The sequence below is a fragment of the Eurytemora carolleeae genome, unplaced genomic scaffold (genome assembly GCF_000591075.1).
Source record: "Eurytemora carolleeae unplaced genomic scaffold, Eaff_2.0 scaffold1489, whole genome shotgun sequence".
Classification (NCBI taxonomy): domain Eukaryota; kingdom Metazoa; phylum Arthropoda; class Copepoda; order Calanoida; family Temoridae; genus Eurytemora; species Eurytemora carolleeae.
Window position 1 is genome coordinate 40765 of NW_019397793.1, and position 23860 is coordinate 64624.

General features: G+C 34.6%; 3 protein-coding genes across 6 annotated transcripts; all 3 read left to right on the forward strand.

Moving 5' to 3' along the window:
- Positions 1-469: 469 nt before the first annotated feature.
- LOC111715917 (homologous-pairing protein 2 homolog) lies at positions 470-4330 on the forward strand. Of its 2 annotated transcripts, XR_002768342.1 has the most exons (6): positions 470-625; positions 1129-1215; positions 1354-1464; positions 2319-2448; positions 3897-4055; positions 4258-4330. XR_002768342.1 is itself a non-coding variant. In XM_023491324.1 (5 exons), the coding sequence occupies exons 1-5, from the start codon at positions 506-508 to the stop codon at positions 3995-3997; spliced, it is 549 nt and encodes a 182-aa protein (XP_023347092.1). In that variant the 5' UTR covers positions 470-505; the 3' UTR covers positions 3998-4330. The 2 variants fall into 2 exon arrangements, 1 of the variants encoding a protein (XP_023347092.1); XM_023491324.1 differs by having other exon boundaries at positions 3897-4330.
- Positions 4331-16019, forward strand: LOC111715916 (rhotekin-2). Its single transcript, XM_023491323.1, has 11 exons — positions 4331-4424; positions 5329-5540; positions 6243-6372; positions 8233-8366; positions 9000-9150; positions 9698-9771; positions 10478-10669; positions 11432-11528; positions 11845-11979; positions 12661-12861; positions 15844-16019. The coding sequence occupies exons 1-10, from the start codon at positions 4344-4346 to the stop codon at positions 12802-12804; spliced, it is 1350 nt and encodes a 449-aa protein (XP_023347091.1). The 5' UTR covers positions 4331-4343; the 3' UTR covers positions 12805-12861; positions 15844-16019.
- On the forward strand, positions 15984-23704 carry LOC111715914 (uncharacterized). Of its 3 annotated transcripts, none has more exons than XM_023491318.1 (10): positions 15984-16060; positions 16468-18760; positions 19372-19450; positions 20196-20247; positions 20746-20817; positions 21036-21077; positions 22523-22591; positions 22866-22940; positions 23333-23425; positions 23614-23704. In XM_023491318.1, exons 2-10 carry the CDS (start codon positions 16477-16479, stop codon positions 23620-23622), a joined length of 2775 nt encoding a protein of 924 aa, XP_023347086.1. In that variant the 5' UTR covers positions 15984-16060; positions 16468-16476; the 3' UTR covers positions 23623-23704. The 3 variants fall into 3 exon arrangements, with proteins under 3 accessions (XP_023347086.1, XP_023347084.1, XP_023347087.1); XM_023491316.1 differs by having other exon boundaries at positions 15993-16072; XM_023491319.1 differs by having other exon boundaries at positions 15993-16072; positions 19390-19450.
- The last annotated feature ends 156 nt before the right edge of the window (positions 23705-23860 follow it).

A 23860-nucleotide genomic window follows, 5' to 3' on the forward strand; every position in this document is an offset into this window, starting at 1 on the left:
AACCGTCGGCCTAACATCTACGGCTCTTCAGCAAAGAGGTGTCCACTTTGTCTTGGTTAACCACCTTTCTGAATCAGGACCACTATGAATCCCGTTAAATCATCTTGCTTCAACTAACACGGTTGTCAGATACCAACCAACCAATGGGTTTAATTGGTTTCCCAACCACTGGAAGTATCTCTTTGACCCCCCCTCCCCGGCTGGGGAAAGCTTGGGGGATTGAAGGTCTGGCAGTGGAACGGGTATTGGGACGGTGCTTCCAATATCTAGCGGCGGTCTGGAGGGTCCACATTGGGGTCTCCTACAGATTCCATTTCCTTACGTTCCTTAAGTAAACATGTGCGCCTTGTGTGCCGTGTGGGTTTTCTTATGTGAGCTCAGTGATGAGAAGAATTCGACGGGTCGGGTACTTATCAGCCTAGTCAAAGAAATAAATATGGAGGAATCGGATGTTTTTAAAAGAAAATACACTGAACAAATTATAATATTTTGTTAGGACGTGTTCATGAACCTGCACAAGGAGCACGGTAAACCGTTGGTGCAGAGGGTTCTGGACCAACTAGTTGCAGAGAACAAGCTCAAGGAGAAGATTAACGGCAAACAGAAGTGTTATGTTGCTAATCAGGTCAGAGAAAAAAAATTATCATCTTGGTTGGGATCAAGGTTGCTTACTCTCGATGCGCTCCAATTTACGAAAAAGGTCGTCTTATTAGCATAGATAGATAGAATCTGCAAATAACTTCACTCTCGTCTCTACAATCAGTGACGTCATATGCGGATTTTATCTATCTATGCTAAGAAACGAAATTTTCCGTGAATTGGAGCGCAACCTTATTATACAACCTTGGTTGCGATCCTGTCAGTAAAATGACCGTATTGGCATTTATATTCTAGAAGCGGAGTTTTAACTTATTTTTAACAGGAAAAAACTATAGCAAGGCTAAACAAAATAGGATAAGTCTTCATTGATCACTTTTCGACGAGAAGGAGCACCAAACCCTATTTTACTAAAATATTAATCGTCCTCTGGGTGCTTGCTCCAATGGCGGTCTGGGCTCTTCATGGGGGGGAGGGGGGACTGAGAAAGGTGTTTTGAACAAGAATTTTCAGTTGAAATAAATTGTTAAGGATAATTTACCGACCTCTAGTGAAAGTGAGCTGGTAGAGCTGGATCAAGAATGTGCAAAACTCACACAAACTCTCTCGAAGAAACAGGAACTAACAAAATTCACAATTTTAAGCTTAAGAAATATATGTTTTACTTACAAAAAAGGAAAATGAGAAAAAATAACTGCAATAAATAATAAACAGGAAAACCCTTAGTTTATGTTAAATTTTGTTTGTTTTCTCCAGGAACAATTGAAAATAATGGAAGCAGAAGTTCGTAAACTAAATAGTGTACTTACAACCCAGGAAGCAGAAACCAAACTCAAACAGATTGAAACAGAGAATACAGAAATGATGGTGAGCAAGTTCTGATAATCCATTTATTGAGCTTACACACCAGAATTAGTTCAGAATACTTAATTTTCAACATGCAAACTTTAAATTAGCCTGACAAAACAGCAGATAATCATTCTTCAGTATTTTCTGTTAGAACATGTGCACGATCAAATATGATAAGGGAAAATTGGTTTTTAATGATTTGTTTAAAGGATAGTTGGTGTAATGTTTCCCCAGTTGTTTACGTTAACCTCCATAATTACATAGACTCGTCTTTTTGTTCATCCAAACTGAGAGAGGTCTTGGGAAACCTTTCCCCGGTCATAATTATTCTGGTATTTGATACTTGATAAATGTTTCAAGATTGCCGTTGTAAATCATACAGGGAACTTTTACGACCTCTACCTGACCTAAAATAGTCGGGTGGTTGGGAGTATCCTAAAAGATTGGCAATTTGGCATATTTTATTTTAAATGATAAATACTAAAACATACAGCCAATTGTGAAGTGAAGGGAGCCCTGCTATTTGATGGTATAGGGAGGACTACATTATTACATCTAACTATATATATACTTGTACTCGACAATCCTTCCTGTGGCCGAATTTAAAGAATTTGAGCGGCGGTTTAAATTTAAGCCGCGGTTTAAATATGGTTGGTTCAACTTAAAATTGTATCAAATGTTTCAAGATTTAAGCCGGCGCTAAATTCAAACCGGGTTTTGGCGGATTTTGGCGAATTTAAACCGCGGCTCAAATTCTTTAAATTCCATCTCTGGTTCAGTTCTGTGTCTGGTTGAATATTGTTGAACTGACGAGTTTAAAGTGCTGCCCACACTTGATTAGGATATACTTGAAATTACGTTTACAATTACAGGAAAGGCTGGAAAAGTTAGAGAATCAAACTGTCCTAGTCTCAGCTGAGGATAAGGAGAGGATAAGGAAGACACATGAGCAGTCCATTAATCTCTGGAGGAAAAGGAAACGGATGTGCATGGATGCGCTAGGTTTGCTCTTCCTTCTTTATTGGTGCAGGCAGAGGCGTATTCAGAGGGGGGACTCAACCCCCCCCCCTTCCCCCCTTGGTTCAGTAAAATCTATGGTTTTCATTTTTTTGCCCAAACGGGTGCTGACTGCTAAGCCCCACCCTCCTAAAAAAGAAAAAAAAGACTTTAGGCCCCCGCCCTGCAAAAGTTCCTGAATACGCCCCTGGCTGCAGGGGTTGGGGTTTTCTATGTTTGCTTCATGTAATAATCATTTCCGTTTTAATTTATGGAATTTATGGAATAACAGGAAATAAAAAATAATTCTCCCTTCATTAGAATAATATGATATGATATGATATGGATAATGTTAATGTATAACATTCAATCAATAATGTCAATAAAAAAATTTTATATCGTTTTTAGATAAATAATGGATTATTAAGACATTTGCCTACCCTATACTCAGTGCTTAGGATCCGGATCCGCTGGATCCGCATTATTTTGGCTCTCTGGATCCGGATCCGCAAAAAAATGCGGATCCACGGATCCGGATCCAAGCACAATTTTATTTTTCAAAATGTGCAAAACAGCGTTATTTTTCCTTAAAAATATCTTATTTTGAATTGTTTAACAGATTTTAAAAATATTCTCAGGGTCTCAGGTTTCTATCTTGCTTAAATCTTAACTCAGACCTCCACCGTGCACCCCCCCCCTTTAACAACTAGAGAGGGGGGGGGGAGAAGTCTCCCTTTTCCCCATTGCAACTAAGCAAATTCAGTCTTCACAAATTAAGGTGTAAGGATGTGTAAGAATGAGGGGGAAAAGGGAGGGGGGGCACATATGCTAAAAAGATACAGATGCTAAGGAACATCTTGTGTTCCCACTATAAAGAGACTGTTCTCTGCCCTGAAGATATGTTTAACATTTTTTTTATGTATGAAAAAATTTGAACTAAAATAAAATTTTGTTTTGATCAATGACCTGGATCCGGATCCATATTTTGGGAAAGCGGATCCAGGATCCGGATCCGCATCAAAACTAAATGGATCCAAAGCACTGCCTATACTATAAAGAAACTGTTATTTTTGTAGGTTAAGGCGCTAAATAAAACTTTTTAGCAATAAAGGGGTGGGGGACCCCCTTCTATCAATTTTGTAAATGACCAAAAATCGTTTACAAGGATATTTACGATTTCTTTCTCTATATCTTCTTTTCTCTAATCTTATTTATCTGTATTAAATTTTGTCCTGACAATTATTTAAAGGAATTGAGTCTTTGCCACAAACTCTGATTTTCTAGCCTCTATTTCCTTGCAACCCGATGTCGCAGGCCTTAGATATTTGAATCTATGAATTTCGCTGCATCAAGTAATCTAGGTTTGAAATATCAAAGGTTAACACCGTGAGGTTGCAAAGAGAAAGGGATAAGACAATTTCAGTTTGTGTCTAAGACTCAATTCCTTTGTTTAGATTCTATTCTTGAATCCTGGCCTAAATCTAAGAAGGAGCTGTTTGATGATATTGGCTTGGAGACCGATGATGCTGCTGGAGTAACATTTCCTAAGAACTGAACAAGTCCGGATATAAAGATCATCAAACCAATCTAAATTTATCATTCACAATTTAATGGAATTGAGTCTTTCCCACAAACTCCATTTTCTAAATTGGAAATATCATAGGTTTACGCTATCAGGTCTAAATTGGAAATATCGTAGGTTTACGCCATCAGGTCTGAATTGGAAATATCATAGGTTTACGCCATCAGGTTGATAAAATAAAGCAATATGAAAATTTGAGTTTGTGAAAAAGGCTCAATTCCTTTCTGGAAAAGAATGACTGAACGAGTGTGAGTCCAGTGTCACCGTGTAACAAGAGGCTGTGAGACAAATAATTAATATTTCAGATGAACTGTTAAAAATGAATACAATTAGACGAGGACTGAAGAGGAAGGAACCTGAGAGGGAGGAGGAGTACCAGGCAGGACTTACACAGTTTCAGGTAAGATTTTTAAAGATTTATTTGATTGTAGTTAGTTAGCAAGGCGCTAAAAATAACAATTATAACGAAATTTATGATCTACGGCGTTAAAACCTATTGGAATTTTAACTCTAAGGAAGGATGCCCGAGTAGTCCCTGTAAATTATGATCTGATCTGACTTGATTCTTAACCAAATCCAAGTCTAGCTTAAACTCGAGTCCTAACTTGAGCTGTACTCGGGCGTAAATAAACGCTGAAAGCACCCTCAACTCTGGAGTCCATTTAGGAAGTAATTTGTTTGCTTTTTAGGTTGAGTGTGTTTCATAACATTGTAGTACGTGAGTTGTATTGGTTAATTAACCATTGTTTGGACTAGTCCACATGTAACAATGTTAAATAATCAGTTTTTAAAAACATGTTATCAATCTTTCTGGGAACGCACAAATTCATATGAATACAAATATGTTTATTTCTATTTCTATTAAGCATTAGAATATTGTATTTTATACTTGTCCTCCAGGCTGGGTTGACAACCTGAGCCCATTCTCTCCATAGAAAGTGGTCGTGTAGTTCACGTACTTTGGGGGACGATATGTTGGCCGCTAGATGTCTAATGCTAAATTCTTATCTGACAGATAGATATTTCTCCGTACATTTGACGACCAATATAGGAAACGTCAAGTTGTCGACCAATGTAGTTTATGGAAGGAACGGGCTGCATTACGCGTCCGGCATACAGTCTGACCCAGGTTGTATTCACTAGTATACTATCGAAACAGACCACTCAATCTAAGGCTTATCTCAGTTTCTCAAGTGGTTCTGAATGGTCAGTTATCTAGTTTTTTTTTAAAAACACTTGAATAAATAGGAAATGAGGCTCTTTGTTATGAATAAGTAAAAGAATATTGCAATCTTGTATCCTAGGCTGCAGTAAGGAAACGTGAATCTATCCGTCTTAAACTTCAGTTGGGTTCAGCTCCGGGTATTATGGAGAAAGAAATCCAGAACAAGATAAAAATTGAGGAATCTGTAGCTCAGGGTACAGCTAGGTTTCTGACGGCCTGCAAGAACCAGAACCAAGCCCTTGAAGCGGCTAAAAATTTACTTTTGGGGAATCTACGAGTTGATATGTTGAGGTAAGAAAAGAACTGAACATATTTTTACACTACTTTTCAACCTTGTTGTGTAAACCCTTGATTGATCGATCGATCGATTGATTGATTGATTGATTATTGTTTATTTCTTTAAGCCTTATTCCTGGCACCTTAAATATGTGTAAACCCTTGATATTTCAAACTGTCCTAATTTTTATTTTACTTTTTATTATCTTTAAGTAAAATGAAGGTTCTGGATAGTAGAGGATTAAACACTAAACAGGGCTCTCTATTTTCTTGTAAAAATAATTTTTTTCACAAGCTGTTTTGTATGTTTTTTTAGGAACCATTTCGTGATATGGGGAAAATTATTGATTTTTAGGAAAAATACATAAATTTTTGGGCAAAAGTAAAAAAAAATATGTACAATTACATGATACATGGTAAATAACATAATATATGGTAAATAACATGATACATGGTAAATAACATTATACATGGCAAATAAAATTATACATGGCAAATAACATGATATATGGGACATAACATGATTCATTGTACATAACATGATACATATAAAAAAACTTGCTTTTAATCTCCCATTTTTCATTTTCCAATTCTGAAAATATTCACCCTTGTGATTTAGTGGCGTAGAAATAAATTTGTTGATAGATAAAATGGATCATTTTTGCGCAATTAAAGAGTAAGAGATTTGAACGAACTAAATTCTGAAATGAATTTTAGATTTGAATTGAATAAACTGCGGCGAGGAAGAGGTAGTCCCGCGATGAAGAAAGGAAACCCCAGCTATGCAGCGGTCAGTCTATCAGATATTAGAATTCCTCTACTGTGGAGACCTAGGGACCATATGCAGGTAACATGTAACATGTTGGACCATTGGAATAGAGTGGGGAGTTAAAACGGGGAAAAGCTCAATATTGACTAATAATAATATAATAAGTTTATTTTTGGGTACATAATTTACAATATTTTGCTTGAATTATTCTTAAATTTTGAACACCAGGGGACTCCGCGAGTTTTCACAAGTGGAGCTTATCAAATATTCGGTTAAAATATTATTATTAAAAAGATCAGAATACACTAAAAAACAAAGAAAAAAATCCTCAAGTTTTTGATGCCAAAACAGGGTGTCAAAAATTTCATTTTTAAATTTTTTTTAAAATGCCAAAAGTGACAAGTTCTGATTAAAAACATAAGAGTAAAATAAAACAGAAAATATTATTTAAATAATTATTAACACATTTTACTCTTTTTACTCTTATGTTTTTAATCAGAACTTGTCACTTTTGGCATTTAAAAAAAAATCAAAAAATGCAATTTTTGACACCCTGTTTTGGCATCAAAAACTTGAGGATTTTTTTCTTTGCTGTTTAGTGTATTCTGCGGGTCATTGGGAGTCCATATTAAAAAATTGGGCTGTTTATTTCCAACATGGCCGGAGATAAAAAATCGGAGCCGACGAAGGTCACTTTTCAGAGATTCCATGTCTCCGGAAATAGATATCGACAATCTGGCTTCATATCCTGCTCCTAGGCTATAATATAGTATTAATTTTTAAATTGGAACCAGCCACCATCTGTATTAGGGAGGAAAATGCAAAAAAAAAATTGATTTGTCAAAAAAAAATTAACACCTCGTAGCCCCCCCAAAAAATAATTTGAAAAAAAAATTTTTCATCAATGTGTTATATTATAATTTAAATAATATTTTCTCTTTTCTTTGACTCCTATATTTTTGATCAGAACTTGTCACTTGCATTTTAAAAAAATCAAAAAAAGGCACTTTTTGACACCCTGTTTTGACATCAAAAACTTAAGGAATTTTTTTCTTTTTTTTTAGCGTATTGTAGGGGTCATTGGGAGTATATATTAAAAAGTTGGACTGTTTATGTCCAACGAGGCCGGAGATAAAAAAAATCGGAGCCGACGGAGGTCACTTTTCAGAGGTTCCAAGTCTCCGGAAAGAGATTTTGACAATCGGACTTCATTTCCTGCTCCTAACAAATTATATGAGTCTACATTCAAAAATACAACCGGCTGCTATTAATATTTATAGAGATACTACAAAATGTCTTACTTGTTACGGGTTCTTTAACGATTAAACCAGTGCTTAGGATCAATTTAATTTTGATGCGGATTCGGATCCTGGATCCGCACTGGAAAAAAATGAATCCGGATCCAGGTCATTTCTTTAAGATTTACTGAATTTTTTTAACAAAAAATAATTTTCAAATTTTTTGTGTCATTTTTTTTCGCATATATTTATTCTAAAACTTAATTAACCATAAAAGTTTTATAATCTCTTTTTTTCAAAAGTTCAGATTTTGGTTTTTGGAGTAAAAATTTTTTTTGCAGTTTTTGGTTGATATTTTACCCCTTGGATCCGGATCTAGGAAGCCAAAATCTTGCGGATCCAACGGATCCGGATCCTAAGCACTAGATTAAACTTTTTCCACCAGTTTCCAACATATTTGAAGAATAGAAATAATGTTAGAAGGCACGAATGGGAAGATAAATTTTTAACAAAGCTTCTGTAGTTTGCTTGAGCAATGTTCATTTTTCTGGTTCCTTTGTCATGCTACCACACTAACTACGCTCTACTAGAGCAGCGTAGACTGTAGATAGATAGCTACGTCATATGGTTTTACCAATAAAATGAGCGTTTGTTTGTCATTTTGTGGTTTTAAATTATCATTTAACTAATCTCTGTTTAGGATACTGGAGACAGTCGTAAGTTTGCTGTGTTTTGTATTGTCCGTGTTGGATCTCAAATATATGATACTGCGTTAATATCTCCCGTTGACAGACACAGCACAGACGTTTGCTTCAATGATGTTCTTCTCTTTAGGAACAAATTAGTTGATTACATTTATAAATTATGATTTTTTATTTGAGGATTTACAAATAAAAATGTAAACCAGGGCGTTTATCAGTGATATAGTGATAATGTAATATTAAGTGACCCTACATGTACAGATGGCAATGTCTGATTCACAATGGCACCCTTAAAAGCTTTGTCTGCTCAAGTATGAAATAAATATTAATGCTTTTTGAAAACTGATTAATTTCAATTGCTGTTTCTCAACAGTTACTGCAGGGAAACGAATAGAAATTATCCTAAGAAACATTTCTAAACCTAGAAAACGGCAATATTTTCAACATAATTTCAAGGGTACCTTTGTGACTCGGGTATTGTCATTTTTGCCTTTAGAGTCACTTGAAATAATAAATCACGCTTACAACCCCTTAAAATTCAAGTTGATTAACTATCTAGTTAAACGCAATTTGAGAAAACTTCTGGACTGATACAAACTAACTTGATCAAAACTTTCACAAAGATTGTAAACAAGGTCGGAATTTTCCTGGGCATGGTTGAAATTGTTATTTTTAAACTTAAACAAGTTCATAGTAAAATGTACACAAACACTATCCTTCAACCTTGCATATTTTTATTTTGGTTAATCTCTAACCAATTGTACAGTAAAATGCCTCCGTACTTTGAGCTGAAGCTTGAGCTGTACAGTTACCTACTGACTGAACCCTCCACCTCGGCTCACGCTAAGCTAGTCAAATCCATTAGTAAAGCTGTTGGGAAAACTTTCAGTAAACCACTTAGAGACCAGGAAAATCAGGTAAGCCGTTATTAATCAAAATTGAGAATTACATTCATATTTTCAAATTTTAATTTCTAAGTTTTCTTCATTGTTTACCTACAAATTCCTGTCCTTCTTACAAAAAAATTACTAAACTTGTTTTTTCAAATGAAAAATACGAGAGGGGTCAACCTACATTGATTGAACCTCAGTTTGGTAGCAAGCAATGAAGGGGATAAATTAAGTTTAGGATACTGTTCATGTTCATAATTATCAAACCTTATCATAGTCCTGAGTTTGTACAGAGCGTCCCATATCATATTGGATTATCTCCGTGCTTTAGCGCTAAAATACGCACATGAACTCGAAAAACCTGCTGTTTTTCCAAGAAAATTTTTATTTAAGCCTTAAACGTTTTTTTCGATGATTCATTTTTGTTGAATTTTCTTCTTAGTCGATCCATTAAATCTTAATTTAGAGTAATAATCGATCTAACATGATGTGGGACACCCTGTATCTATTTTCATTTGCCTTATCATTCTTTTCTATCCGTTGTTTAACTAAACTAGCCCCTTCATATATTCAGGATGAGATTGAAATAAAGAAAAGTAAATCTAAGCCTGGACCCCAGTTTGATCTTCTAGCTACAGCTACTCTTAGGTAATTTAATTTTGAAGTATAATGGAAAAAGAATTACCGAATTTCAAATGCATCTACAACAATGTTCATTACAACCGTACTGTTTAACCCTTTATCAAAGAATTGATTGTGAAGATATCTTTGGGTTTAAATAAAAAAACTTTGTTATAAAAAACATATTTACGTTAAAAAAAAAGTTATCTTACATAAAAAAATGAAATTGTACAAATGTAAATGTAAGTCATCCAAAATTAGCAGATCTGACAACTAGAATTGTGCAAGAGGGTGGGCCATAAGAGAATGTATTTACTGTACAAAAGGCTCAGTAACATCTCGCTATATAAAATTTCGCCATATAACAACTCGCCTATGTATAAATTTTTGAATTAAATGTTAGTTTGAATGAAATTATACCAGAAAATCCACGAATCAAAAACCAAAAATCCGAAGTGTTTATAATTCAACCAAAAGAGTGGCGTATGCAGAGTCCCGAACAACCAATCAAAAGCCGATACATTTTAAATTTTACGCGCCATTCAATCAGCGAACGCTCATTGGTCGAAATCTGACAGGGATTTTTTAAAAAGAGAGAGAGAAAGAGCTGATTAAGCAGGAAAAGAAAAGTGTCTACACATAATATATTTAGATTAAGCGATCGGAATTAAGGTTATCCAATTCCTAAGTCCCAAGCTCAGAAAACTTTCCTAAAAATAAATATGTTGCTAAGGTTGGAGGATGCCGGAGAAGAAGTAAAACCCCACGAACTATTTCTTGAAGATGCTGAGAATGACCGTCTTCCTCCATTGTTCGGTCAGTTCTGTTGTCGGCTAGCTGTACAACCGTACTGCAGAGAAGAACCGGTTCTGGTTGGTTCTCTGTCGGTCCGGTACCCCTTGAACGAACGCTACAGCGGAGACAGGAAACCAAGCTATAAACTTCTTTCTATATCTTACACATCTTACATTTATTCAAGGATATAAATGTAAAAGATTGAAAAAAATTATTTATTATTCTTAAATATAAATATTTCACTTGAGTCCCTTCATGACCCTTCATGCAAAGATGGCAATGCCCGATTCACAACGGTACCCTTAAAGGCTTTGACTGATCAAGATTGAATTATAAATAAACAGTGGTAGGAGATTATATCAATACAATGAAGACGACTTTCGATTTCAATTTTGATTTATATCAAGCTTTTTAACTGCATGAATACACATAAAAATGGAAACAAAAAGAAGCTGTACATTAAAAAACCTTCTCTTTAATTACTTGTTAACTTGTAATAAATAAAAGCTTGTAAACAATCAAATCTTGAATAAAAAAGTCGTCTTCATAGTATAGATATTAACGCGTACCATTGTATTATTGTTTTTAATTTCGGAAACTGATTAATTTCAATTTCAATTTCAATTTCTCTTAAACAGTGACTAGGATATTTTACTGCATGAAAACATAAAGGAATTATCGGAATTCAACGCTAAACCCAGAAAAAGGATTTTATCTTTCAACTTTTTGATCAAATAAAGCTTTCAAGGGTATCGTTGTGAATTAGGCATTGTCATTTTTCTTTGGTCAGTCCCTTTAAACAAACACCAATTGATAGTGCACTTAAATAAAAATGAATAAACCCTAGACGAACTAATTCCACGAATTGTGACCTAAAGTTTGGTTTGGCTAGATGGGCAGAGAACTGCTGGGCTAGATTAATGGATTGGAAACTCTGTCTTTGGCAGGGGTTGGATCAGTATGAAGCCGCTAGATCACCGTCGAAACAGGTATTAGTTACACAAAATTGTATAAACTGAGTATATTGATGAATCAAACTTAAAAATAAAACGAACATTTTGTGACTTTTGGTTCAGATGGCGCTTAGCTTTGTCATTTCCGTACATTTACGATTTTAACGATTTAAGTTAAATTCCTTGAATAAACTGAAAATTCACAAGAGATAATTAAGCAATTATAAATAGAAAGAAGGTCCTAGAACTAACCGAGAAACTACTCCTTTCTCCGATCTATATTTCTGTAGCAAACTAAAATGCTTTTCATTTCCAAGAACTATCTCGGTTTATCAAGAATGATTTGGTTTAGATCCGGATAGACCAGGAGACAACTATCCGGGACGAGGGAGATATATTCACCGTGGAGAACTACGGAGACGGGATTATTGAGTTCAAATGTGAAAACAAGGAAATGAAAGTTATGTGGTTGGCGCATTTATACCAGGTTATTACAACATTATTTCTTGAACATGATGGTGATGCACCGGGGTTGATAGTCCTAAGCCCAAACTCTCCAGATGAAAGCCTGAGGCTATACTTTCTTCGGAATATATAGAACTAGCTGAAGGGCCCGGCGTTGCCCGTGGAAAAAAATATGTTTTTTTAAATAAAATTTTTTTTTAATCGAATTTTTTTANCCCGGCCACCCATGAGTGTTCACAAAAAAATTTCAGCCCAATCGGTCCAGCCGTTTGGCTGGCTAAAGGAACATATATATAAATTAATGTCTTGTTATTATATAGATAAACAAAAAAGAATGTTTATTAACTGTTGGTTTCCAGTTTTAGTTTTTCAAGATTGAATTAAATTCGGTTTTGAGTCTTCTCAAACTGAATGGTACATTAAACCTTTTTGTAACTTGTCTTTTTAAGTAACTGTTGATGAGATAAAAATACAACTTACTGATATTGATGTTGATAATTAGAAATTCGCTAGATGTTATGATACTGAGTAGTCCCTTGGAATTAGATATTAAAATAAATGAAAATCCCGCTGTATTATTCTTGAATATCGCGGATTTTTGTTTACTTTATCATCACACTACTTGTAGAAGAAATTAGCTTGATTGTTCACTTTACCCTAAACTAGTTTGACCGGAAAAATGTTATTAATTTAATTTATTTAGCATGCTTGCGATCATAAACGATGGAAACTGGCGTCCCAGCAGAAGATGGAAGTTCTAAGCCCTGATACCAAACCTATCCGAACCAAGAGTATGTGTAGGACCCGGAGTAAGCTTGTCCTTCTCTACAATGAAACAAAAATTTAATACTAGTTCCAGAGGTTTGATTTAGCCCTTGTGGAAAATGGAAGAAACAGAATTAAGGAAACCTGAAAAAAATTGCAGATTCAACTTAAAGGGAATGTTTTGTAATTATTAGCAACCCTTCATTTAAAGAGGGGGATTCCCGATTTACAACGTAAGCTTTTAAACCTTTATTTGATCAATAATGTAGAAGATAAAGTTGTTTTCTAAATCATTGTTTAGTTTAATAATTTTGCCAATTTAAAACATTTTTTTGGGGGGGGGGGGATTACACAAAGCTTTAAATGATGCCTTTATAAATGGTAGTTCACTTGTAATTACGTCATTAAACCGCTGGGAAACTAAATGTTTCGGAATTACCAGGGCAAACTTAAAGTTTGACTCCTCTTTAAGTCGTTCTTATTCTTTATAAGATCCTCTACGTTTTAGTTAGAGCCTTGCGCACCAATCAGTCTGTTCTTCATATTTAAGCTTTAATTTAATCTTGTAAATAATATTATAGAGATACAACACCTTAATCATAGATTAATAACAATACAGATGGATCATTAGATGTTGTCTTTTCAAGATTTGTGGTTTTTCATTCACAATAACCCTGAGGCAGAAGCCCAAAGGAGTTCCGCGCATGATGCGTTAAATGACCAGACAGAGAGATAGAGCGCATGCGTGTAACTCCTTTGGGCTTCCGTCTCAGTGTTATTGTGAACGAAAAACCCCTATTTTTTAAAAAAAGCAACATATATTGTTCTATCTGTATTGTTAATAATCTATGACATTAACCTTATTCATCATATCGGCCTACTGTGCTCATATTCTTGTGTCAGATCCTATTCATCCTCGCGTAAAAATATTTTGACTTTGATGGAAGCATTACATCATGTGTCAGATACGTGCCTAATCTGTTTATAATTAATTTTGTTACAAATAATATGTTAAGTAGTCCATTATTCGTAATATTCATCCTATATATTAATTTATGTTATTCATATCATATTTAATCAAGTATTTTTTAATGATTTAGAATTTTTATCGTAGTTTTAGACGAACCTTTCAGTTTTGAGTTCCATTTCTATCAGAAATGGTGCCGACAAAAGCGATATCTGAAGACACTTAAAACTGTTTTGTTTTAATTATAACCTCAAAAGTTACTTAATTTTGAAGACACATGATTAGTTATAATTACAATACTTGAACCCCTTAAATCTACCAAACTACGTCAACCATGATAAAGTCGGCCTACAACAGATTGCTATGTAATTAAACCATGTTCTTGTCGCTGAATAACCAAATACAGGGGGAGAAATAACGTCCTAACACAAAAGAAGGTTGTATGGCTCCCTCATGATATTAATTTGTAATATATTTGCAAAATCTAGGGGTTTTTTTACTTTTTATAATTTCCACAACATTTTATGTTTCTTTTTATGTAAATTGAACTAGATCTTCCAATTTGCAACGCAGGTATGAACCACATATACCGTGGAACTTTTTCAATAATTTTACTAAATTAATTTATTGCTCTAAAGGTTCATTTTAAAAACTTGCTTCTGGCAGACTTCTTAATCAGTTAAATATTGACGATGAATACAATTAACAAAAAAATCCAATATCTCGGAAAAATTACAAATTCTTATTAGAGATGATTTAGCTGCAACACTTGAAAATACCAGTGCTTAGGATCCATTTAATTTTGATGCGGATCCGGATCCTGGATCCGCTTTTCAAAAAAATTGATCAAGAAAAATTTTATTTTAGTTCAAATATCTTTTCATACATAAAAAAAATGTTAAACATTTTAACGTTTTTTTACACTATTTTTCTACTAGTTTGCACAAAATGATAATGGATTTTTTTTACTTTATTGGATGAAAAAAAAACAGGTCTAATTCATATTAGCTTTTAGTAGAAGGAGGGCGTTTGGAATATCTGCCTTCAGGCAACTCCTTAGGTCTGATTTGAATATCTTCAGGGCAGAGAACAGTCTCTTTATACTGGGAACACAAGATGTTCCTTAGCATCTGTATCTTTTTAGCATATGTGCGCCCCCTCACTCTTACCCATCCTTACACCTTAATTTGTGAGACTAATTTGCTTAGTTGCAATGGGGAAAAGGGAGACTTCTCCCCCCCCCTCCCTCTCTAGTTATTAAAGGGGATGGGGGAGGGGTGCACGGTGGAGGTCTGAGTTAAGATTTGAGCAAGATAGAAACCTGAGACCCTGAGAATATTTTTAAAATCTGTTAAACAATTTAAAATAGGATATTTTTAAGGAAAATTAACGCTGTTTTGCACATTTTGAAAAATAAAATTGTGCTTGGATCCGGATCCGCATTTTTTTGCGGATCCGGATCCAGAGAGTCAAAATAATGCGGATCCAGCGGATAAGGATCCGGATCCTAAGCACTGGAAAATACTTTACCATTTTTACGTATTACATTTATGCACACAAAACATATTGACCACTGTCAGTAATATCACTTAATCACAAATGCTGGTAAGCACATTTAAGATACTTAAACGGACAGAAGACTGCAGTATTTTCAGAAAATAATAATATTGACAATTTTAATATTTTAATTAAAACTTCTAATGCAGACATGGGTTGCAATATTTCATAAAGAAAATTAATAATGACGAACTGAAACTACCAATTCTTGCAATAGACTGCAACACTTCATTAAAACTACTAATGCTGACAATTGACTGCATTATTTCATAAAATCTACTGATGCTGTCAATGGACTACAATATTTGATGAAAACTACTTTTTCATTTTAAAAAGGTTTTTATTAAAGATAATTACTAAATTGTACAAAATTATTTTAATAGTATTACAGTATTCCATAGAGGGGTTGAGGAGGGGGTTCTCAGGACCCCGAAACCCCCAAGTTGGAAACAGCACCCCAGCATTTATTTTTGATATTTTCAAAATAATTGGTATTTGAAATTGTCTGTACATTCTTCTTATCTATTCATTGGTTCAGAATTCTGCTAATCTCTGCTTCTTTTTAAATTCTGTCTGATATTTCTGGTTTGTTGGAAGGAAGTTTAGCTCATCATATGTTCTTTAATTCAATATCTCAGCTGTGGACACTACCCATGAACAATTAAAAAATGATAACCCTTGCAAGTTTTCTAGAATTGTTTTTTTCAGCAGATTTGATCTCGCAGTAGTTTAGCATTAATTGTAAAACCTAATTAAGATTTGCCTGTTTCAGATTAATTAGATTAAGCTGAAGATAAGGTTGGAGACGAGATAGGTATCAATCCAGGAAATGTTTTACTTAAAAAACAATTAAATTTTAGATAAGAGTTTTTTGTCCGGTTAGTGAATGACGTTACTTCTTAAAAAGTTTGTTTTATGGTATGCAGCTAAACTAAACACATTCTATTTATTTTACAAACATAACATTGATTAATAGATACAATGGTGTTTAAAAAATGATAATATATGCTGAAGATGATTACATTTAACAAACAAACACTCATTTTGCTTTTATATGCCCATTATTAACAGATATCAAATTTCGAAGGAATCAATTATAACTTTAAAAGAACAAGTATTGTGTGACACAAATTTCAATTAAATGAAAAGTTTCCACAGTTGAGATTTTTATTCAGCTTCAAACATTAAATAAAAATGTTGATATAACATCTGGAAATGCAGAGTTTGAAGATGGATAAAGCGGATAATTGCCCCCCGATTGAGTCTGGAAAATCTGATAAAAAAGATGCCAGTCATGTGCTCTCTAACTCTGCTTATCTGACAGAGAGAGATGTTTGTAGCATGTACTTGAAAAATACTGAGGACCAAAGAGATAAGATTTCCGAGTTTTCGTCAAATTTGTCTTATATTTTGTACTCCCCTCGTATCTCAATGACCAATGGACCAGAAGGGATCTTGTTTCAGTTTCCTAGCCCTGAACTCCTGGATAGATATCTGAACAGGTATTGCACCAGTATCAGCAACACACTAGAAAAGATCAAAAGCCTTCCCCAACGGTTCAGAATTGTTAAGAAGGCGGGTCAATTTCAAGTTCGCTGTATCATAAGTAAGAAATTGGATGAGTATCAACGTTTTGTTGAGAAGGAAGGAGGAACTATTGAAGACTTAAATGATCCGGCTACAATTGGATTTCCAAACAAGATATCTGTGTTTTTGCTCCATCTGAAATTCCGTGTTGGTGTACAAATCAAACATGCTTGCATCCGGCACGTGAACTGCTCAGAGTGTGCTAGATCTGGGGGTGGCTGGCGAAACCATACTCCTCCTACCTCAAGCACCAAATCTAACCCCGCCCTTATAATAAACTTGCAGAGCTTGAATCCTGGCCCGAACCATTCAGTTTCAAGTACTCCTTCTCTGGCATACCCTACTCCCTCTAAACTCGTATCCAGTCCTGTAAAGTCTACTCCCCAAGTAGAGGGACCAGATTCACCAGATAAAGAGGTCCGTGAGAAACCTCATGGAGTTCGAGAGGTCGCGGAGGAACCTCCTGGAGTCCGAGTGGTTGTGGAGAAACCTACTGGGGCTCGAAAGATCCCTGAAAAACCTCCCGGATTTCTAGAGGTCGCGGAGAAACCTCATGGAGTCCGAGAGGTTGCGGAGAATCCTCCTGCAGTCCGAGAGGTCGTGGAGAAACCTCCTGGGGCTCGAAAGGTCCCTGAGAAACCTCCTGGAGTTCGAGAGGTCGCGGAGGAACCTCCTGGAGTCCGAGAGGTCACGGAGAAACCTCCTAAAGTCCAGGAGGTCGTGGAGAAACCTCCTGGGGCTCGAAAAGTCCCTGAGAAACCTCGTAGAGTTCGAGAGGTCGCGGAGAAACCTCCTGGAGTGCCGAGGCCATTTGTGAAGAATGAGCCTGCTATCTTGACTGAAAAGGATTTGTGCAGCATGATTTTCAGAAAAAGTAAAAATTTCACGGGTGAGGTGAGAGCTCTTAATTTAAATATCACAAGGCTAATAAAGCTGTATCCGATCTGGATTGCTAACAATGAGGATGGAATTGTATTTCAGTTTCCAAGTTTAGACACTCTAAAACGTGTTCTCAACAAAGAATGTATCAATGGCAGTACTTCTTTAAACCAGATCAGAAACTTGCCTCAAAGATTTATGTTCATCAAGCGTTGTCAATTTTTCCAGGTCATGATCTATACAACAAATAGACTTGACGAAATATCCTCTTATCTCCAGAAAAATGGAGGAATGTTTGTCTTTGACGACAAATGTGAACCTCGTATGATCGGGTTTACTGAAATTAGTTCAGCATTTATCTTTCTTCAACGATTCTCCCACTGGAACCCTAAAATTAATCTGTCTTGTATCAAAGAACTAGTATGTGATTCCAAACCTAGTAAACCCATTTCCAGTTACAATAAAACCCTGGTGGTCCCAAATTTAAGTTCTCCACATTCCCATACAAATCATGGCAATGCTTCAGATACAACTGAATTTACTTCACAAGCTACTGTTCCGATTGGAAGCATCCTAGGTTCTGATACCACTGAACCTCATGCCAAGCCAGCTCAGGCTACCATTGAAACTATTGGTATGGATAGCAGTGAACCCTCTGCACAAGTTGATGAACCTGCTGAACTGCACCAAATTCATCCCGAAGATACTGGGGAATCCAGCACTGAAGAAAAAGATGAACTGAGACTAGTTAGTGTACACAACGAGTGTGTGGAGATAAAATCAGATTTCCTTTTTCATCCCAACTCCGTCTGCTTTCTGTATCCTGTAGAAATTGATATCAGAGACAAAAACCAGCAAGATATCGACCTCAGTCTATTCCCTAAGTTTGGCCCTGTTACCAGGATAAGCATGACTAGGAATGGGTTTCTCCGGGTCTGGTATACAAGTCGGGGTGATGCTAGTAGTGCTGTAAAGCAGCTCAAGGATAAATATCCCATTCAAGCTCTGCGGATTGAACATGTATGCTACCCCCAGGAACAAGAAGAAGGTAAACAATAAATATGGACTGTTGAAAATTGCAGGTGTTCACATCTTATATTTATGTAAAAGGCAATTTTAAGAATATAAAATAAATTTTTTTTGTTGAAAGCAAATTGAACCCTTAATATACTAGAATATTATTTGCCAATTTAGAGGAAGAAGTTTATTAACTTTTCAAAATTCGTTTTTATTATCTGTATATATTATATAAGCATTATAAAACAAGACATTCGTGTATATATATATATATGTTGCCTATAGCCGGCCAAACAGCTGGACCGATTGGGCTAAATTTTTTTGTGGACACTCGTGAGTGGCCGGGGGTTCGGGTGTTTAAAGGCTTAATAAAATTCGAAAACTTTTTTTTTCAGTCTTTTGTCAGAGTAATATTGTTTACTCTGTTTGTAAAAGTAAGTAAACTGACCGGGTAAATTTTGTTTAAGAAACTCTGCTGAATGCTGCTACAGCTTTAAATGGAGAAACTGTGAAGACCGTTTTTACATCGTTAAACGTTGATTTGTATCAAATTTAACTTATTTTTACAAAAGTCAAAGAAATTAGATTAAATTATTTTATCCTAGTCACAGATTTATAATTTTGATTTGATTTTATATGTAGAATCTATCTACATTGTAGATGATGATACTGAGCTAATGATTCTCTTCAGGTCCACTAACAAGAAGGAAGATATAAGCAGGTATAAGAACAAATAGTTTTAGGCAGGGCTTAGGATCCGGTATATCCGCAACTTTTTGGCTTCCTGGATCCGGATCCAAGGGTAAAAATATCTACAAATAACTGCGAAAAAAAATTCTCATTCTCTTAAAATCCAAACCTGAACCTGAGAAACCTGAGAAAAAGAATATAAAATAAAAAATGTCTTCTGTCAAAAAATCAGTAAATCTTAAAGAAATGTTTGTGACCTGGATCCGGATCCAATTTTTTCCAGTGCGGATCCAGGATTCGGATCCGCATCAAAATGAAATGGATCCTAAGCACTTGGTAAGCAGAAATATAGGTTCAGGCATAAAGGTTTCAAATGTTTTCGTATAGCTTATAAACTAGGTGGGTCTTCATTGGATCGTATTTGATGTGGTTAAAAGCAAAAAGTTTTACTAGTAACTTTTTAAGTCACATATTAAGTGAATTGGGCCTTTTTACACTGCACAATTGTGGAGTTTAATGCTCATTGCACTATTTAAAATCATAAATTGAGTTTAAACATCGTCTTCCTATTTCAGAGTTTTCTGGTTATCGCATGAAACATTAGTTCAGTCACAATTTGAGAAACGATGTACAATGTACAATGTACATAATGTAAAAGGGTACAGAGAGTACAGACAACCATGTAACTATTTTTACCCAAATGTAAAGTGTAAATACTAACACATTTTTTTAGGGTAAATATTGTCTTTATAGTTGTTGAAATTACACTGTTCTAGGGATTTCCCGGGATCCAGGATTTACAAGGATGAAAAGATAATCTTTGACAAGGTTAAAATACTTTCCGTTTATTAAATCAAATAATCGTAATTTTGTAAATTTTTGTAAATTATCCTTTTTTTGCGTATTTTTTTGTAATTTTTTTTATTAATTAAAAGGAAAAGGCATAAAAGAGGTCTGGACTGCTTAACATTAAACATGATTCTGTCAACAACTTACATGTTCTTAGCTTTCCCTTATTTTAAAAAATTAACCAGATTTAATTGATTTGATTTGATTTGATTTGATTTGATTTGATTTGATTTGATCTGACCTGACCTGACCTGACCTGACCTGACCTGACCTGACCTGATTTGATTTGATTTGATTTGATTTNTCTGATCTGATCTGATCTGATCTGATCTGATCTGATCTGATCTGATCTGATCTGATCTGATCTGATCTGATCTGATCTGATCTGATCTGATCTGATCTGATCTGATCTGATCTGATCTGATCTGATCTGATCTGATCTGATGAGAATGTTGACACCTAACTAAACATTTTAAGGGTTGGATTCTCCTGTTTGATGATCCTTCACTTCTCTTCCAGGCATTGTATGCCCTGCTAAGGGACAGTCAGGAACAGAGAACTTAATCCTATTTTTGCTGGAGAAATGAGTTAAAAAATTTGAAGGAGTATATATTTTCCTTACAAAAATCATGGTTTTTCTATCTCCACCATCCACCCTGAAAATTTTATTAAAGTCTTTGTTAAGTTAAAATTTTATTAAAGTTTCTGTTATGTAAAAGTTTGATTAAAATCTATGTTGAGTAAAAATTTGATTAAAATCTGTTAAGTATGAGGATGTTGATGTTCAACCACTTAGCTCTATATATCCGGTAACTCATTAATTCATGTTATATCCGGTAATTTATTAAAGCATGTTACGTTGAGCTGAATGTCCGGTAATTATTAATTCATGTTTCGTTGAGTTGTATATCCGGTAACTCGATAATTTATGTTACTTTGAGTTGTATATCCGGTAACTCGATAATTTATGTTACTTTGAGTTGTATTTCCGGTAACTCATTAATTTATGTTACGCTGAGCTGTTTTTCCGGTAACTCATTAATTCATGTTACTTTTATCTGTATTTCCGGTAACTCATTAATTCATGTTATGTCCGGTAATTTATTAAAGCATCTTACGTTGAGATGAATGTCTGGTAATTATTAATTCATGTTTCGTTGAGTTGTATTTCCGGTAACTCATTAATTCATGTTACGCTGAGCTGTATTTCCGGTAACTCATTAATTCATGTTACGCTGAGCTGTATGTCCGGTAACTCATTAACTCATGTTACGCTGAGCTGTATTTCCGATAACTCATTAATTCATGCTACGCTGAGCTGTATTTCCGGTAACTTATTAATTCATGTTACGCTGAGCTGAATGTCCGGCAATAATTAATTCATGTTTCGTTGAGCTGTATTTCCAGTAACTCAATAGTTCATGTTACTTTGAGCTGTATTTCCGCCGTTCCGGTAACTCATTAATTCATGTTACTTTGATCTGTTTTTCCGGTAACTCATTAATTCATGTTATGTCCGGTAATTTATTAAAGCATCTTACGTTGAGCTGAATGTCCGGTAATTATTAATTCATGTTTCGTTGAGTTGTATTTCCGGTAACTCATTAATTCATGTTACGCTGAGCTGTATTTCCGGTAACTCATTAATTCATGTTACGCTGAGCTGTATATCAGGTAACTCATTAATTCATGTTACGTTGAGTTGTATATCCGGTAGTTCATTAATTCATGTTACACTAAGCTAGCTGTATTTCCGGTAACTCATTAATTCATTTTACGCTGAGCTGTATGTCTGAATACTCAATTTATTCTGGTAATTAATTTATTCCCTCTGTCGTGGAAATCTACAATGCAATTCTTCAGGAATACGGATTTAATAATTGCTGAAGAAAAAAAATCTTTAACATCTTTTCATGTAGATAATTGTACCCTTTATACCATTGTGAATCGGTCAATAGTTTTTACAAATATAGTGTCACCAAAAGTAAAGTCTTTGTAAGCACTATTTTAATATCAGAGGTTCAGATATTTCTGTGTGCGGTGAGAAGAAGATATGTAAACAAAGTAACTATAATCCCTATATTTTTGCAACCGAATGAATTCTGTTGGTTCAAGTAGTCGAAGTTTTAGATATCAAAGGGTTACACTATTAGGTAACAAAAATATAAGGAATAGAAATATTAAGAGTTTGTGACGAGAGATCAGTTTCTTTTCATTTTTATGTTTTGTTAGGATAAATTTTTATCTTAATTAGGAGCTGAGGGAGGATGAGATGGGTCTCTATACACTAGAGATAGATCTTGAATCCTACTCCACGATACAGGTTTTGAATTCAATAGGATTGTTACTATTAATCCCTGAACTTGTTAAGAAATGGAGAGTTTTATTTTATCATGTTCAACAAGATATCCGCAACAAATACATGGTTTACTATTAATCCCTGAACTTGTTAAGAAATGGAGAGTTTTATTTTATCATGTTCAACAAGATATCCGCAACTAATACATGGTTCACTATTTATCCCTGAACTTGTTAAGAAATGGAGGGTTTTATTGTATCATGTTCAACAAGATATCTGCAACTAATACATGGTTCAGGTTCTTGGTGATGCAAAAATGGAAGGAGAGCTGGCAAGCTTCAAGAAAAGTGCAATGTCAACAGAACCAAAAACAGTTAAGTAAACAATTAAATACGTTTGCCAAGAAGGCAATCGTTAAAGGAACTTCATGTGACCTCCATTTATAGAGTAGCTTACCCTTTTAACCTTGGTCTTATTAAGGATGATGAATGAGTTATCGCTATTTTTTTTAGCTAAAGATTGATTCTTTTCCATTGTAGATTCTCTAAAAGTTACTTACTTACTGTCGAGACGATTTAAATTTCAAATAATGATTTTTTTGATGAATAATAAAAGCAATGATGATATTATTATTTATATAACTTCCTTAATTGTGCCTGTAGCATAAATATTGAGAACTATTAATTTTCCGATAGAAAAATAAGGATAACTCGATCATTTTTTCTCATCCAAAGGTTTTAAAATGTAAAATTTACTTTCACTTAGATTTTGATACAGTATAAAACCAAGAGAGAGGCTCTAAGAAGCATACTGTACATGAGAAGCAAATATACTGTACATTGTACATCAATTACCGAGGTAATTACAAAACAAATAATACCAATCTAATCATGAGAATATAAAACAACTTTCAACACTGGCAGTTTAAGTAATCAATGAAAAACGACTTGTTTACCATTTCCTATTTCTTTGCTTACCTTTTATTTTGAATACGCATTATTTTTAATTAAATGTAGGCTCGCTTCCATTTTTTTATTTTCTTGCAGAATTCCTAAGTAGTGGAAGGTATGGCTGGTATTGAGGGAAAAGGAGGAAGATATTCATCACTAGAAGAAAAAAACACTATTTCAGCAAAAATATAATTTTTAGAATCTTTTTCTTCACTCCCAAAGTTTAGGAAGTGTTGAATAATAATTTTAATTGTCGAAATTGTATTTTAGAACATTCTGTTACTAATGAGACCTCTTGGTTTTTTTATCTTCAACCCCTCTGTTTTTTCCAAATGTTTGTACT

Bases quoted from the DNA above. Each gene is read 5' to 3' on its own strand.
- LOC111715916 (XM_023491323.1), top strand. From the start codon at position 4,344: ATGAATACAATTAGACGAGGACTGAAGAGGAAGGAACCTGAGAGGGAG. The intron at 4,425-5,328 runs GTAAGATTTTTA...CTTGTATCCTAG, and splicing joins CAGGACTTACACAGTTTCAG to GCTGCAGTAAGGAAACGTGA. The intron at 11,980-12,660 runs GTTATTACAACA...TAATTTATTTAG, and splicing joins GGTTGGCGCATTTATACCAG to CATGCTTGCGATCATAAACG.
- LOC111715917 (XM_023491324.1), top strand. From the start codon at position 506: ATGAACCTGCACAAGGAGCACGGTAAACCGTTGGTGCAGAGGGTTCTG. The intron at 626-1,128 runs GTCAGAGAAAAA...TAAATTGTTAAG, and splicing joins AGTGTTATGTTGCTAATCAG to GATAATTTACCGACCTCTAG. The intron at 2,449-3,896 runs GTTTGCTCTTCC...TCCTTTGTTTAG, and splicing joins GATGTGCATGGATGCGCTAG to ATTCTATTCTTGAATCCTGG.
- LOC111715914 (XM_023491318.1), top strand. From the start codon at position 16,477: ATGGATAAAGCGGATAATTGCCCCCCGATTGAGTCTGGAAAATCTGAT. The intron at 19,451-20,195 runs GTATAAGAACAA...ACACTGTTCTAG, and splicing joins AAGAAGGAAGATATAAGCAG to GGATTTCCCGGGATCCAGGA. The intron at 20,818-21,035 runs GAACAGAGAACT...AAATCTGTTAAG, and splicing joins CCCTGCTAAGGGACAGTCAG to TATGAGGATGTTGATGTTCA.